General features: G+C 35.9%; 1 protein-coding gene and 2 non-coding genes across 3 annotated transcripts; 2 read left to right on the forward strand and 1 right to left on the reverse strand.

Annotated features, from left to right (window-relative positions):
• Nucleotides 1-956: 956 nt before the first annotated feature.
• On the reverse strand, nucleotides 957-12122 carry LOC120633488 (trimeric intracellular cation channel type 1B.1). The gene is made up of 7 exons (XM_039903699.1): nucleotides 11898-12122; nucleotides 9729-9885; nucleotides 8252-8424; nucleotides 6569-6668; nucleotides 3976-4096; nucleotides 2715-2881; nucleotides 957-1590 (listed from the first exon to the last, which is right to left on the reverse strand). Exons 1-6 carry the CDS (start codon nucleotides 12016-12018, stop codon nucleotides 2726-2728), a joined length of 828 nt encoding a protein of 275 aa, XP_039759633.1. The 5' UTR covers nucleotides 12019-12122; the 3' UTR covers nucleotides 957-1590; nucleotides 2715-2725.
• Trnap-cgg lies at nucleotides 10943-11014 on the forward strand. Its single transcript has one exon. It is a non-coding gene; the product is annotated as a tRNA-Pro (tRNA).
• Nucleotides 12123-12326: 204 nt separating the features above from the next.
• Nucleotides 12327-12399, forward strand: Trnav-cac. The gene has a single exon. It is a non-coding gene; the product is annotated as a tRNA-Val (tRNA).
• The last annotated feature ends 3962 nt before the right edge of the window (nucleotides 12400-16361 follow it).

Raw genomic sequence — 16361 nt, forward strand, 5'->3', positions numbered from 1 at the left:
ATTGATATTTGGTGTCAGATAGACTTCCCTAAGTTTTCGAGAGCTCATCAATTTCATCCTCATCCCATTAATATCAAATTGCCTGTATTATGAGAGAAAGCGATTTACACACTTTATAGAACACTGGTGTACATACTTTATAGGAAAAGTCTCCAATAAACACATTAGGGGATAATCAGTAGAATATCTATACTTACGAATATGCTAAAAAAAAAATTTCTTTGCCTGAAGTTTTTTACGACCTTCCTGTTGTAGCGATGAGCATCGTTGTGGACTTATAAGCGGGCCTCCCAGGTTCGTGCCGAAAACGGTTCAACGTTCCGGTAGAGGTATAATATAACTGGCATACCCCTAACAGATTAGACTGTTACCATCTTAGACTGGATCATCACTTAACAATACTTGAGATTGAAGACAAGGGCTAACCAGTAACTTGTGGTAAAATAAAATAAACTTTGTTGAAGGTAAGCCACGAATAAATGTTATGAAAATAAAAAAAAACAAATACCAATAAAAAAAATTTTTTAATCTTTCCTTTACAATAACCCAATTTTTTTTTGTTTTAAATAAATCAGCGCAATAACTTAACTTAATTACTTAGTTTTTATTTTCACGAAAAAAGTGAACCTCACCGCTTGCACCCAGGCGATTTAGTCAGAATTTTCATGAAATGCGTCGTTATTATTATTATACGTAGATATATATTAAAGTGAAATTGTCATGTAAAAAAATTTAAAACACAATATTTAATGGTTTAATAATGATATGTATTATAAAAATAATTTAATAAATTAATAAAAATGTTTTATCACGTCACTATTCAAAAGTAAAGGAAGTCGGATGATTCGCATTTCGTTTCGAAACCTTAATAAAAAATTACAACGCTCGGTGTTTAAAATTTTCACACTTTAATTCCTATAAGTATATTATAAATATGAGACACAGCATAAAAATTGTAATACGTTTTTTTTTAATAACCACATCTAATAATATTGTTGGAAGACTAATCACGCACATAAAAATGTCTGTAGCTAATAATCACAATTAAAAGCTATTAATTTTTTTCCGTCTCATAAAAATGTAATATGTCAACATTGTAAAAAATATATCTAGTTTGGCAACATTAATTAATAGGGTTACCATAAACAATAATACTTAATGCATTTGTTAATACAATTAAAATTTATTGCACTAGTTTTCTATTAGCTAATAATACAGCATGCTCATAGGAAAACGACAAAGCTATGCCGAAATGTTATTATATTAAATCTAGTAACTATTATTTCAAAGGTAACCTCATTGGTTTTTGCCGTCAAATGATAGCCGCAAACATTTTAAATATCAAAACCACTCAAATACTTATAGAAACAATCACCGTATACTTATAAAAACTTATAGTTTGTGACTAGTCAAACTTAAAACTTAAATAATTTAATTTTATGCGAACTTTGGTCGTTGTGCCATTTTTTTTAAAGATTTACAAGGGTTTTTCTTTTTTTTTTATGTTTATAATTTTAATTATTTTTTTTTCTTCTAAGGAAGACGTCGCAGTTGGTGTTGTTGGTGTCAGAAAAGCAGAGTTCCTGCGACCTGAAAGATTAAGGCGAATAATAACGTTGTTTATGCACAGTAGATACCACCACAGATAACTTAGCTGCTGTGGCCAGACCACTAATGGTCACTGGTCACTTCTTAGTCGCTGGTGTGGCCAGGTAAAGAGTATTACCTCTCAAGCGAAGAATCTTGCTGAACTGGGAGCATCCGGTACTGTTAGTAATAGATCTAATGAATAAGCAGACTGTTGAAATTTTGCTAAAAATAGTTTCATACATTTTTTTTTAAATAAACTACGACAACACACACATCGCAATCTATCGTCCATCACAAGCGTAGCTTGTGTTATGGGTATCAATATTTTAATGATAAACACACACACTAAAAAAAAAATGTGCGGGTGGGTATTTTGATATAAATACGGGTGCGTTTTCGATAGAACCCCCCCCGATGTCACCGAGCCCAGGGGCTCCCCCGGTGGCGCCGTAGAAACCCCTCAGGTGGTTATCGGCAAATGTCCTTCCGAAAAAGCAAGACTATTAAAGCGATAGACTTCAGTACTTCTAAGGTTGCCTGGCAGAGATGGCTACTAAGCGATAAGGCCGCCTTTTGTATTCAGCTTCTATTTTTATGTTTCTCTTTTTTCTTCTTGTATAATTATTTTACATCATGTGGTGTACAAATAAAAAGTAATAATAATAACTGTTGGTGTTGCTGGACTCAGCTAGGATAGTCCACCGATTTCTTAGCCTGTCGCCCTGACACCCGGCCGTCTGGTCTACCCTGCCGGGGTGTAATTCCCGCCCGGTGCAAATATGTATTTATTAAATGTATATTTAAGTATATTTATCTCTATGTATCTAAGTGAGTATATTTACATTGTTTTGGCTCATCATATGTATTTATTTTGTACACGGGCGTGAGAGCAAATCTCGAATACTTTATAATAATACTTTCCCCCCATTTTCGTCGAGCCCTGGGGCTCTTCTCATGGCGAGCTCTCTCGCTGGCCCCACTCCCCTGGTGATTCCGTAGCATCCCCTAAGGTGGTCCATCCGAAAAACGGATACACTTCAGTCCTCTATGGACTCGAACGATGCAAAGATACCCCCCCAGTGACATTATCAGATTCTAAATGAGTTTTACTTAAAAATACTCACGTTTGCAATATCTAATTAGTTTTCTTAGCATCCTTCGTTTCCTCCTTCGGCTGGCCCTTGCCCAGTATCTTGGCTAGCGAGTCCCAGATGCCACCCATGAACAAAGCACAGAACAGATTCTCGAACGGCACGAAGGGGTCGTGTATGCCGAGCAAGATAGAAGACAACTGAAAATAGACATTTGGAATTTATAAACTTACGCCGATGAGTTTTAAAGCAATAATAAATAAATAAATAAATAAATATACTACGACAATACACAAATCGTCATCATACCAAAGTAAGCGTAGCTTGTGTTATGGGTACATAGGGGTGGATAGCACTTAGGTATCGTAAGAATAAATTTACAAGTTGCGTTACAAGATAAAGGCGGCCGATTGGCGCAGTGGGCAGCGAACTCGCTTTCTGAGTCCAAGGCCGTTGGTTAGATTCCCACTACTGGAAAATGTTTGTGTGATGAACAGGAATGTTTTTCAGTGTCTGGGTGTTTATATGTATTTTATAAGTATTTATCTATATTATACATAATGAAAAAAAAATTAACTGTCATTTTTGCACCCATAACACAAGCTTACTTTGGGGCTAGGTGGCGGTGTGTGTACTGTCGTAGTATATTTATTTATTATTTATTTATAATAAAGTGATTGCTATGCGTATGAAGGTAAGACGCGCAATGTCCGTAACATTCGTAAGTAACCGTGGTCCTTCGAGCCGGAGATTTGTATCCAGGTGCACAATACTGTCTTGAACAAGCCTGTCTATCTGGTGGCTAGTTAGTGCCTCTAAGCGATTAAGCGTTCCGGTGCGATGTTGCGTAGAAAACAATTGAAGTATGACTACCATACTCCCTAACAAGTTAGCCCGCTACCATCTTAGACTGCATCATCACTTACCATTAGGTGAGATTGCGGTCAAGGGCTAACTTGTAGTGGAATAAAAAAAATAAAGACATTAATATCTGCAGTTTTATCTATTTTCTTAATAAAAAAAAAAGCTACGCCAGTCACCCTCCGAACCAAATTATTGGAATCACTTAGTTTTCGTATTGGGGGTTTTTTTTAAACTTTTTTAGTTTTTAGTTAAAATATTATTACCTTAAAGTATACGAAGAATATGAGTTGGGGAGTAACAGGTTAGCCCGCTACCATTTTAGACTGCATCATCACATACCATTAGGTGAGATTGCGGTCAAGGGCTAACTTGTCGTGTATTAAGTTTATTTAGCATTTTTTTTGTTTGAATTAAACGGTTATTTAGTTACCTTAAAGTAAACGAAAAATATGACGATGCCGAAGTACACAAGCGCGTGCGGCGCTGATATGATGTCTGTCTTCTTGTCCAGCACGAAGATCACGGAGGCCACCAACGACGCCTTGGTGTAGCTGTAATTTACAGCATTTTTAAAACACTAGGCGATAAACGTGATCAAATCCGAAATGAGGAGATCCGTAGAAGAACCAGAGTTACTGACATAGCTCAGCGAGTTGCTAAGCTGAATTGGAAATGGGCGGGGCACATAGCTCGGAGAACCGATGGACGTTGGGGTTCCAAGGTGTTGAAATGGCGACCCCGCACAGGTAAACGCAGTGTTGGTCGGCCCCCAAAAAGGTGGACAGACGACATCAAACGAGTCACTGGGAGCCGCTGGAAGCAAGCGGCCAAGGACCGTGGATTTTGGAACTCTCTACAAAAGACCTATGTCCAGCAGTGGACTTCAATCGGTTGGAGTGGTGATGATGATGATGATGAGGCGATAAAAAAGTCCAAGCTTTGCACCACTCATAAAGACTAGATAACGCTCATATCTCTGGGATGAAGTACCTTTACACCAACTCCTTCAATTTAACGAGAAACGCCGGGCAGTTCCTTTCATTGACAATCAAAAATTGACTTGCATCTTTCAGTCTCAAGCTAAGAAAAGTCTCAAGAGCACCGAAGAGATGTCAGCTGTCTTATTTATTTATTTATTCATAAGACACACCAGCAATTAATTGTAACTACATTCATATAAAAATTAAATACAAATTCTGTCTAGTGTCATTACAATAATCCATTAAAGGTGTATACAGCACTATCGTTGTTATCTCCGATCACATTATAAAAAAAAAAAACTATAATAAGTATTTAACTAACAACTATTTAAATAATAATTTAAATATTAATTAAGCAATATTAAATGGTATTTGTATGTTCTTGTTTGCATTCATACCATCATCCCTTTTCTCTGACTCAGTCAGTCCTACGAATCGTACATTCATTCACGCCATGTAGATTGATAGATTGCAATTCTGCTGACATTTGAAAATACTATTATGAATAGTCTATAACATCGCAGTAGTTGGTAGTTATGCACGTGTAACGGAATTACGAAATACTGTTGAAGGGTGTATACGAGTAAGTATATTTCATAAGGAATCACTCTGTAAAAATATTAAATCAAAATAAACATCCTTATTTTTTCATACAAACATATTCAAAACATTATAAGTGTTGAGTTCTGAAAACAAAAAAAAAAAAATTTGATACGACTCTTCAATTTACAAGTTGTATATTAAACTCCACATAGGGCTGCCTGGGCGCAGAAATTTTAATTTGTAACTTTTTTTTTTATATTGCATATTAATATTTAATGTGAGTTTTTTTTTTTAAATTTAGTTTTTAATTATTCTATTTATGTTATAGTGTAGTGCGTAGTGATGGGTGATAGATACCAAATAAATAAATAAATAAACCCTATTAAAGATAAAAGACCGACATGAGCATAGTACCTGTGCTACGCGACGCGTACCTAGCTTGCTTGAGATGTTAGGGTTGTATCTAAACTTTTTCAGTAAAAACTATGGCAATGGTTTACTCAAAAACTATTAGCGTTTCGGTTTCACAGATAAGTCTCAGAGACGGTAAATAATGTACCTCTAAAGCCTCTGAAGTATTATTTCGGTTTTCATTTACACGTTGTACTACTAGTACTACTAGTAATTAGCTTATTGTGGAACAATCTCCCATTAACTATTTTCCCTGAAAGCCATGACTTGGGATTGCTTAAGGGGCGGATATATAACGTTCTCAAATGCCGGTAACATATTGGTTGCTTCTCTGGTGTTGCACCTCTTAACATTGGAATAAAACCATAGACAAATTAAATGCCGCTTCAATAACGCAAAACCAAACGTTTTAGTTTTACATAGATTAAATACGAAGGTAAAGTTATGTATTGACGGAGCTCGATAGAAATCGGCCATGGTTGGATGAGCATTTAGGACAGAGTTTATTTCGTGATAAATAAATATGTAGGTCATTTCAAAAAGCGATGTCTGCGTTATCACTATCACAGAACACACAAAAAGGAGTGGCAATGTTTGTGTTCGTTTGTTACCATATTACAAGTTCAACGCCCGTAATGTTATTCGCCCGTAACCTAGTGATAGCGTAGTGGCTAGGACTTCGGCTTCACTTTTGGGGGTCCGAGTTGGAATTGAATTATAATTTAAACTTCTAGTTTTAATATAGTGGTCAGGGAATGCTTTAGATTATTAAATATTATTCTTTAATTCATTCCAGCACGCAATTCGGCGGAATCTTTTTTTTTTTTATGTACGTTACCCGTTTACTCAAAGACGCCTGAACCGATTTGAAAAATTATTTTTTTGGTTTAAAGGGCATCCTTTCCAGGTTGTCCCATTTTAACGAAATCGGTCGAGCTGTTATTAAAAAATCAACAATAATGTAAACCAAAGAAGAAAATTTTATTTTTTTTGTTTTTTTTTTTAATTTAAAAATATTTTACAATCTATTTAATAAAAAACACAGTAGGAATTAGTTTAAGGAAGAATGCTATTATATTTTGGACTCACAAGCTGGGCTGCATAGTTTCCATGGCCGTAGGCGTCCATGCTCCTCGTATGAGACGTTCCACCAGCCTGGTGAAACCAGCCCCGTTACCTTTCAGCGTTCCTGAAGAAATTAAAGGTTTAATTAGAGATTTAATACAAAAATATAATCATCATCATCATCATCATCACATCTACCCATTACCGGCTTAATACAGAGCACGGGTTTCACACAATGAGAAGGGGTTAAGGCTGTAATCCACCACGCTGGCCCAATGCGAATTGGTAGTATCTATCACGCCTTTGAGAACATGTAGAACTCTCAGGCATGCATTTCCTCGCGATGTTTTCCTTCACCGTTGAAGCTAGTGATATTTTTAATAACGCAAATAACTTAGAAAAGATAGCTGGGATTCAAACTCGACCCCCCGAAAGTGAAGTCAAGCTCTTACCCAATTTGCTATAATAAAATATAAGAGTTTCGCATACTGTAGTACCTAATGAGATAAATGAATGAATACACTTTTATTGCACACCACATATAAATACAGGAAAAATTATAAACAACTAGTTAACACGATGCATACTATTTGGCGGCCTTACATAATAAGATTATCTTATATATTTCTTGTGTGCGTGTGTATGTCACTGAACTTCTCCTAAACGGATGTACCGATTTGAATGAAATTTTTGGTATGCGTTTGAGTGGCACCCTGGATGGTTTAGATTCACAAATCAGCCTGAAAGATGGCGTTGGGGTCCGCTAGTAATATATATATTTCTTGTGTGCGTGTGTATGTCACTGAACTCCTCCTAAACGGCTGGACCGATTTGAATGAATTTTTTGGTATGCGTTTGGGTGGCACCCTGGATGGTTTAGATTCACAAATCAGCCCGACAGATGGCGCTTGGGTCCGCTAGTACATATATGCATAGCGGTGATTTCGTATCTCGCAACAGCAATGCGACAGGCGTAAATCTTGCAATCACTCCTGTTAAACGACACTTTTTTTTATTTATTGTATGGAAAAGTGACGTTTGACAGGAGTGATTGCAAGATTTACGCCTGTCGCATTGCTGTCGCGAGATACGTAATCACCCTGCCGGTCTGAAGGATGGTTGCCGGTGTAATAACAGGCACATGGGCACATGAGACTTAACATATACGCCTCAGATGGATGGGCACATGGCGGCACTTTCTAGGGAAAAAATGGTCATATTTGGAATTGCGCTCTGTATCTACGCATGCATAAGATATTTTTGGTGGCTAGGTACTGTATTCATAAAATTCTCAACATTTCTAAAGGAAGATAAGATAACAGTCGTCTGATTGGTGACGTAATACGTCATGCTGGGTAGTTAAGATGGGAGTATAACGTTTCGAATGACACTGTCCATTTTCATTTCCTTTGTGGACCTACATCAAAATCAAACTGCGCAACGCACCAGAAATCTTGTTTGGAACGACTAGTAGTTAAAGAATGTTTCGACCTATATCTACTTATAAGTAACTAGCTGTTGCCCGCGACTTCGTCCGCATTTATTAGAGTTTATAACCGTGAAAACCTTTGTTTTTCTGGGACGTTTCTTCAACTAACTCTATGCCAAAAATCAATTTGTTTGTTGGTTTGTTTAGAGCGTGAACGTAGGACAAACAAACACACTTTCGCATTTATAATATTAGTAAGGATGTCCATTGAAACTTACCGATAATAATCATAATGATGTAAGCGTTGGGGTAAAGCTTGGCAGCGTGAGAGACTCCGTCGAACACTTTCTTCGCTCGATATATCTCCTTCATTGTTGCCGCAACCACCTTTACTGGTAAGAATTTCGCCACCTTGTACCCTATGTCGAATGGCATGTAGAACACCACGTACCTAGAATTAAATATACTTAGTCTATATTCAGTATTGTTCAGAAGGTATCAGATTGTAAACCGTATAAGATTTGTCGTTTTCGATATAAAATACGAGGACGTCAAGTCACCTGTAGTACTCGAACTGTCCGACAGTACTCTGACTGTAGTACAGAGTACTCCTATATAGTCGTAGCGTAATGATATATAGCCTTCATTGATAAATTGAATGCCCAACACAAATAGATTTGTCCAATTCGAAAAAGTAGTTACTGTATTCAACCAAACTAACTCTTCACCTTTATAATATCAGTAAGTTTTATAACGCTGTACTTAATTATCATGATAGGTATACCTACAGTAGAGTGTATAGAAATATAATGTAGGCTATACAGTGGCGTGCACTTCATACATGCACAAAAGCACTGCATACCCTAAAATTTATATATATCTCGTATAGCAGGGTTTTTGCCGTTTCATGTCATTTTCCTGCTGTATGCATACCCTGGTAAGAAACCAAGTGCACGCTACTGAGGCTATAGAGTGTATATAATAATATATAATTGTGTATATATAATTCATTTCGGTTCAAAGTCCTGAAAAATATTTACGAGTAAAAAAAATAATCGCACCTACTAGTTCTCGTATTTCTATATAATAACAAAATAATCTTTATATATATATATTTCTTGTGTGCGTGTGTATCCACTGAACTCCTTCTAGACGGCTGGACCGATTTAAATGAATTTTTTGGAATACTTTTGGGTGGCACCCTGGATGGTTTTAAATCACAAATCAGCCCGACAGGTGGCGCAGGGGTCTGCTAGTAATAATATAATATCAACTAGCTGTTGCCCGCGACTTCGTCTGCGTTTGATTTTGTTTTTTGATGTGGCATTAAATTTAGTTGTAGTTTAAAAAAAAATTAAAGCATTCTGTATCGCTAAGCCTTGAATGAGGGGTTTGCTGCTGTCCGCTGAGGAGTTCTGTCCTCCATCTCCAACCACAGTTTGTTCAAAATTAAACACATATTATAACCTCTATAGTACAAAAATTATTATTTAAATCGGTTGTAATTTGTCGGAGTTATGGTGTAAAATCGTCAAACACTCATCCCCTCTCCCAAAGAAACTGGGCTAAATGTCGGGGTAAAAAGTATCCTATATTACTTCTAACACTTCCAAGAATATGTGTACAAAGATTCATGAGTATCGGTTAAGTAGTTTTTGCGTGAAAGCGTAACGAACAAACATACATTGACATTTATAATATTAGTAGGGATAGGGAAGTAGGGATAGGGATAACCGAGGTTTTGTGTCAACTTACCATGTGATAGTGCCGATAACTAACTGCGGTGTGTTTTTCAGCGGCGCAAGTATTGGCTCTCCCAGCAACCCGTTGGCCACCATCCCGCCGGAGAATATCACCAGCATCGTAGACAGCCAACATGATAGAGGATGTTTCCTAGAGAATGCTTGTGCTCCTGAAACCCATTAAACATCTTACGTAAGTATTTTTACGAATTCCTTGAAAAAGGAGGCGGTTATCGATTCGATTATTTTTTTATAATCATGCTCGGGAATAACTTCGTCATTTATAGTTTTTTTTGTTTTTTAATTTACGATAGCGTTAGAAAACATGCCTATTTGAAAGCAATGATGAGGAGGCTTGCCTATAAAATGCCTATTCACGCATGCCTTTAAGGTACTCAAGTTATACGTGGCAGGAAACACAGTTGTCGAGAGGGCGCGGCGTTCCAAATCCTAGCGATACTTACGTACCAGAAGTGGAAAAAAAACGTTTCATAAGCGGTTTAACGAAGATAGTTGCACGAAAAGCTGAACATGAAATGAATTTTTAGATGACCTCTAAACAGTATTCCTGTGTTCCGGTCTGAAGCCAGTGGAATTACAGGAACCCGAAGCGTAATACCTACGACGGCACTTTACAGGATAACCTGCGAACTTGCTCTGTTAATAGGCGATAGTTTCCCGCTTACAATTAGGTGGGCCATATACTTGGTCCGTCGATTATATGACCCAACATGAGCTGTAGGTGATAAGCCTCATGTTCGTGTAATTACACCGGCAACCACGCACTTCAGACCGGAACACATCACTGCAAGAATGCTGCTTAAAAGCTGGAATAAGCATTGTGGTAAAACTTCCCCGGACGAGCTCTGTCACAAAAAGCTCTACTAGGTACTTCTGTAAGAATACTAATGCGTTGATATAAACTACTAACCGCGACTATTTTCTAGAATTCCTTATTAATTTTTTTCTATTATAGTACAATATAATAACTATAATAATCTTTATTTACAGACGTAAATTACATCCATTTGTAAAATATTATATTAAATTAAAACAATTAAAAATTGCGTTAGTAAAAATACATTTTTTACTATGATATAGTATTTAACCGGCGAATGATTTTTCGTTTGCTCTATTTAACAGATTTCCTGAAATTACTGAACAGCCTGAAAGTACTGGGAAATCCCCTGATGGAAATAGATAATTAATTTCGACTCTACCTAATGTGGCTCGTTGGTCTAGGGGTATGATTCTCGCTTCGGGTGCGAGAGGTCCCGGGTTCAAATCCCGGACGAGCCCAATTGATCCTTTTTTTTAAGAAAATCCATTTACAATGCTGCCACCGTTTTTACGTTTATAACTAAGATATATTTTTGAACTGTACAGCAAAGTAATTTTGACTGACCTATTTTTTACTGAAAAGGGCGCCATCTAGCTCTACGATCGTAAATTTATTGCTAGGTATTTGTTCCGAGGTGGAAATTAGCCGAGCCACGAGGGGATCTTATCCCGGGCGTAATACAGCTTCCTAAATAAAACATAACCTCTCAATGGACAGCCTGACAGATTTTTTAAATTTAATCGAATATATTTTAACGAGCAATTCTTGTTAAAGAGAAAAAGATCATATAAAGGAAAAAAAAAATTCAATTATTTAAAGATCTGATTGATTTATAGAAAAAAGTGTAGCTGACTGTGTTATGTATTTATGATTTGAAAAAGAGCAGTTTTCTCAAAAAAAAGGATTTATTTTACAAAATATGCCCAGTAGGTATTATGTAGTAAATAACGCTTGCAATCATAATGAACCACGTCAGAGATAATAAAAATATTGCAACAGATAATTTTTCACATGACTGCGATAATATGAAATTAGCATATTTTCATATTAATATAAGAGAAATTGTGTTAGAAGAGAGCGTTTTGTACTATAGATATATCCTGAATGCCTGAAACTACGGTTGAGATGCTGGAAACCACGAGTAATATCGATTTGTTTCTGCTAGGAGCGATCTATTTATAAACTCTATTGGTGGCTTTATTTTTATACATAAATTCAGAACGATAGGTACCTTTCCTTAAGTACTACGGATTATTAGAATGTTGGGTGTTTAGAAATTGGTTTACCACGTAATAATTGGCGCGTTTTATTTGAAATTTAATCTATTAAATAGTTGCTTACCAACTCCTAAATCTTCCCGTACCGCTAGAGCGCAAAGCAGTGAATGCGCTATATCGAAAAACGGGTACATTTTCAGCTTTATGACCTGGTTGGCCAGGTCTAAGAAGGCTTCGGGATCCATGGTGGTGGATTGTTTTGTTGCTTATTAATAATCAAGTAATGTATTTCTGACTTAACACCGATGATAAATTGTCACGGTGACGTATCCGCGACCGTTCGCGGGCGATGGAGCCGCGAGACTGGCTCAAATTTATGTACGGCACGGAAGTGAATGTGGATTGGCTTTTTTTTTGATTATTTTGGTCAACATACCCAATTGGAATCTCGATAGCTGTTGCTAATAAACAACGATTGTCATTTTTTTTAATTTTTTCGTCCGCTATAGTAACAGCTTCAATTAAGTATGATATATTCGCCATTCACACTCAAGTTTCCGTAGTGTAGCGGTTATCACGTGTGCTTCACACGCACAAGGTCCCCGGTTCGATCCCGGGCGGAAACAGGTTTTTAATGTTTTATTTCTTTTTCATTTTTCAATTATTTGCGGCTTTTTATGCACTTTCACTAGAAAATTTTGAAAAACGGTCAGTGTTTAATCCCAGTACATATTATAAAATAACGAAGAGTTGACGTCGCGTCGTTGGCTTGATTTTTCAGGAGGCTTAATCAAATCATTATTATTTAAAATTAAAAAACCTTGACCTTGACGTCCTCAAAATAAAGATTAGAATCCATAGCTTTGAAAATAATACTGTTTTAATCGTCGGTAAGCCCCACGTGTCTTTAGTTTACTTTTCATACTTGTCTTAGAATGTAAACGATCTTTTCAATACTTTTAGTGTACTTTACTTTTTACTTTTTATTCAAATATTTTAAGAAAATAATGAAAACATACTTATATAAAGAAAGTCTCTTTTTATTATTTTTTTTATTTATTTATTATCGCACTTGTTCTTTATTATATTTAAAAAAAAATTCTTTATCTACAGTAATGAAAAGAGTGTTTACGTTATAAGACAAGTAAGAAAAAAATAGAATGTACTAAGGGTACGAGCAGGTGTAATGAATGGATCAAGAATTATTTTGACTCCGAGCATCTTAACTGCTATTGTAAAAGATTCAAAATATCGTAAAATAAAACAAGTTAGCAGTTAATAATATAAATATATTTTATTATAGCAAAGGTAAATTCACCAATTATAAAACATTAAAAAAACGCCTTACACAATAAGTTACGTATAAAGTATACAAAATTATGTTAATTCGAGAAAAAGCATGATTAGGAACAGTTTCAATAGTTTTCTCTCTCAGTCTTGTTCGTTAATCGTTACACAGCCGAAACTTTGGAATTATATTCATGGTTACAATGAAAATGTTTGCGTCTACGGCAATGGTTGCATTGGATGATCTGTTACTCTTTGGATATAGAATATTGTTAATGCTGATTTGCATGTATATACTATAAAGGATTGAATAAAAATAACAGAAAGCTCTCGGCCTTGTAGTTCTTATACTTAAAACTAACAACTTTTAATCCACGACTGTTCAAAATTCAGTAATAATTTATATTTCACTAGCGTACCCAGCCAGCTTCGCCGGGCTAGATTTTGCTTTATTTTATTTAAACAATAAACTTACATCATTAAATTTTTCATTTAAGTCTCATAATATATTAAATCATTTATTTATCTCCGTATTCATTCTCTTCTATTCTCTTCTCGAGCGGGTGAAGATCATTATCTACACCCATGTACACCCAACAATAGAATATCATCACAGTAAATAAAAGCTGTATTTGACAGTTTGACAGTTCAAATATGGAGTGCTCCGATCGTCACCAAACTTTACAGGATTACTCGTCAGGTCAATCCGGAGATTCCCTGAAAGTTTCATTGAAATCGGTCCAGCCGTTTCGGAGCCTATACGGAACATACCCACACACTTTCTCTTATATATATATATATATATATATATAGATACAACAAAACACGTTATTTCTGTATTTTGACATTACACATGTGATCAACGAAACGGACATCATAGTCCCTGTTGCCAAACTGCTATGAGCGTCCGAGTTGTAGTTCAGTTGCCAATGTTACATTACAGAGTAGTAACAAGTAGAGTATTTTTATAAAATATGAAATATTTAATATTTCGCAAACTATTTAGTGAAAACTATACACTATTGAGTTAAAAAAAAGTCGTTGAACAAAAGTTGTTAGTTTTAATGTAAACAACTACAAGTCGAAAGTTTTCTTGTATTTTTATTGAACCCTGTATATATTTAACTAAACAAAACTTAATTGGAGTGTCGGAGATTAGTGCTTTCCATAGAAACCATAATAACAAGATACTAGAAATATTGTGTAGGCGCCACTTTGTCGCCACGAACGTGACTCAGAGCACACGAATTGTTATTTGATACCAGAAAAACAATTGTAACAGCTAGCGACTTTATTGTAATTTTTAAAGTCACAGTTGTGAAAAACAGAAATGTGTGACTCCCAAAGCGTGGTATTTCCAATCTGAACTTTATTTGTAGGTACGGGCGCAGGGACTCATCGTTCGCCGGCAAGTGTTTTCTATACTTAAAGAGCTAAAGGGCATTTCTGGTGTAGTGTTATTGAGATTTCTATGGTGCTATCCTTAGACAGTTGTAGACCTTTTTAAATTTAGATATGTGTAAGAACAATAGAATTAATTGACACCCTTCTTTGCAGCGCAAAAACTTGCAAAGTCAATTTTCGTTGTAGTCGACATCTTTCTATTGAATTAGAACAACACTTTAAAAAAAGGCTATCCTTTATTTCACGTATGTTTTATATTAAATGCACGCCTTATCAATTCGTTATTCTACATATCCTTGCACATTTATTTGACTGTTTAGCATTCTGAACTCGTTCTCAATTAATATATTTTAACTATGCACAGTCTCGATGAATAGGTAAAAATGCATACGAAACACACAAAGTTTCTCTCTTCACGTATTTTTAAAAACCGAATTCTGATTAAATTGCTCTATTAGCCGTTAAAGATGTCTGTACCTAGTAATAGTATATAATCCAATTCACGTATCCAAATCATTTCATTTCATCCATTATCAATGCCCGTAAACTCGCTAAAGTATTAAACACCATCATATCGTTTTAATAAATTTTGTTTTCTCTTTCACACAATAACACGATAAATATATTTTAAATAACACTAGTACCATCGAATTACATTTAAAATAAGGCACTAACCCGTTCAAATTAGTAATAATAATATCATAATTAGCTTTTTGATATGTGACACATAATTTCTGGACGAATTCAAGAAATGTTCATCGAACCAAAAGAGCACACAGTGGCATTTCTAACATGGTGACACCCGTATGGCAAGGAATTAGTCAATAGTGAACAGAATTTAGCTATACTATACTTTATTTGCTAAAGTATACTTTAATCGGGTTTCATTTCATTGTTTTTTTTTTTTTAATTCCACTACAAGTTAGCCCTTGACTACAATCTCACCTGGTAGTAAGTGATGATGCAGTCTAAGATGGTAGCCGGCTAGCCTGTTAGGGAGTAGGGTCAGTCATACCCCTAATCGGTTTCGACGCGAAATCGCTTAGCGTTACGTCTTTGTCGGTAGGGTGGTAACGAGCCACGTCCAAAGCCCCACCAGATGAGACCAGAGAAAATTCAGAAATTATAAATTCCCAAATTGCCCCTGCTGGGAATCGAACCCGGGTCCTCCTACTTAAATTCACAGCGCTCACCGTTGCACCACGGAGGTCGTGAAATCGAGTCGGGATGTTTCTAAGTTTTTCTGTAAGATAATATGTTTTAGCGCTTTTCCTGAACCACTCATATCGTCGTGCTAGCTAGCTATGCTACGCGTATGCACGGTGTAATCTCATACTTTAAAAGGGGGTTGATAATTCTAAAGGGGTGTTTTATATTAGCTGACAGTTTCCGTTGGTTAATGCCATACTGTAATACTTCTCCATCTCAGACAAGTTGGCACTACTAAGTTGGCAACCTTCACTCAGGGAAGCTAGAAACCTCCGGCTATCATCAAACAACCCCTCCAAATTGGAAACACATGTAGATATTAAACTGTCAAGAATACATTACGCAATTATTACATTTTGAACTATAAATTATACACTTTGAATAAAATACCAGACGAAAAACGTCATATGTAGACCCTATTTCAAAAGCGTTTGAAGTAAACAGTACACGACTCTAAATATATTATTTATACTAAAACATAAACAATTAAAGACCTCAACACACTCACAACACGCCACTACAAAAAACCGACGCGACTTGGTGCTGTTCCTGGACATTAACAAATAGTATCTACGATTTTATTTGACTCAACACTCTTAGCGTCGCGTCGAAGGCACGTTTCTCAGTATGTTCCACTTATTTTACTACTTTTAAAGAGCATTAGGAACTTAGTTGTTATAAATAGCCG

The sequence above is a fragment of the Pararge aegeria genome, chromosome 21, assembly GCF_905163445.1.
Source record: "Pararge aegeria chromosome 21, ilParAegt1.1, whole genome shotgun sequence".
NCBI classification, from domain to species: domain Eukaryota; kingdom Metazoa; phylum Arthropoda; class Insecta; order Lepidoptera; family Nymphalidae; genus Pararge; species Pararge aegeria.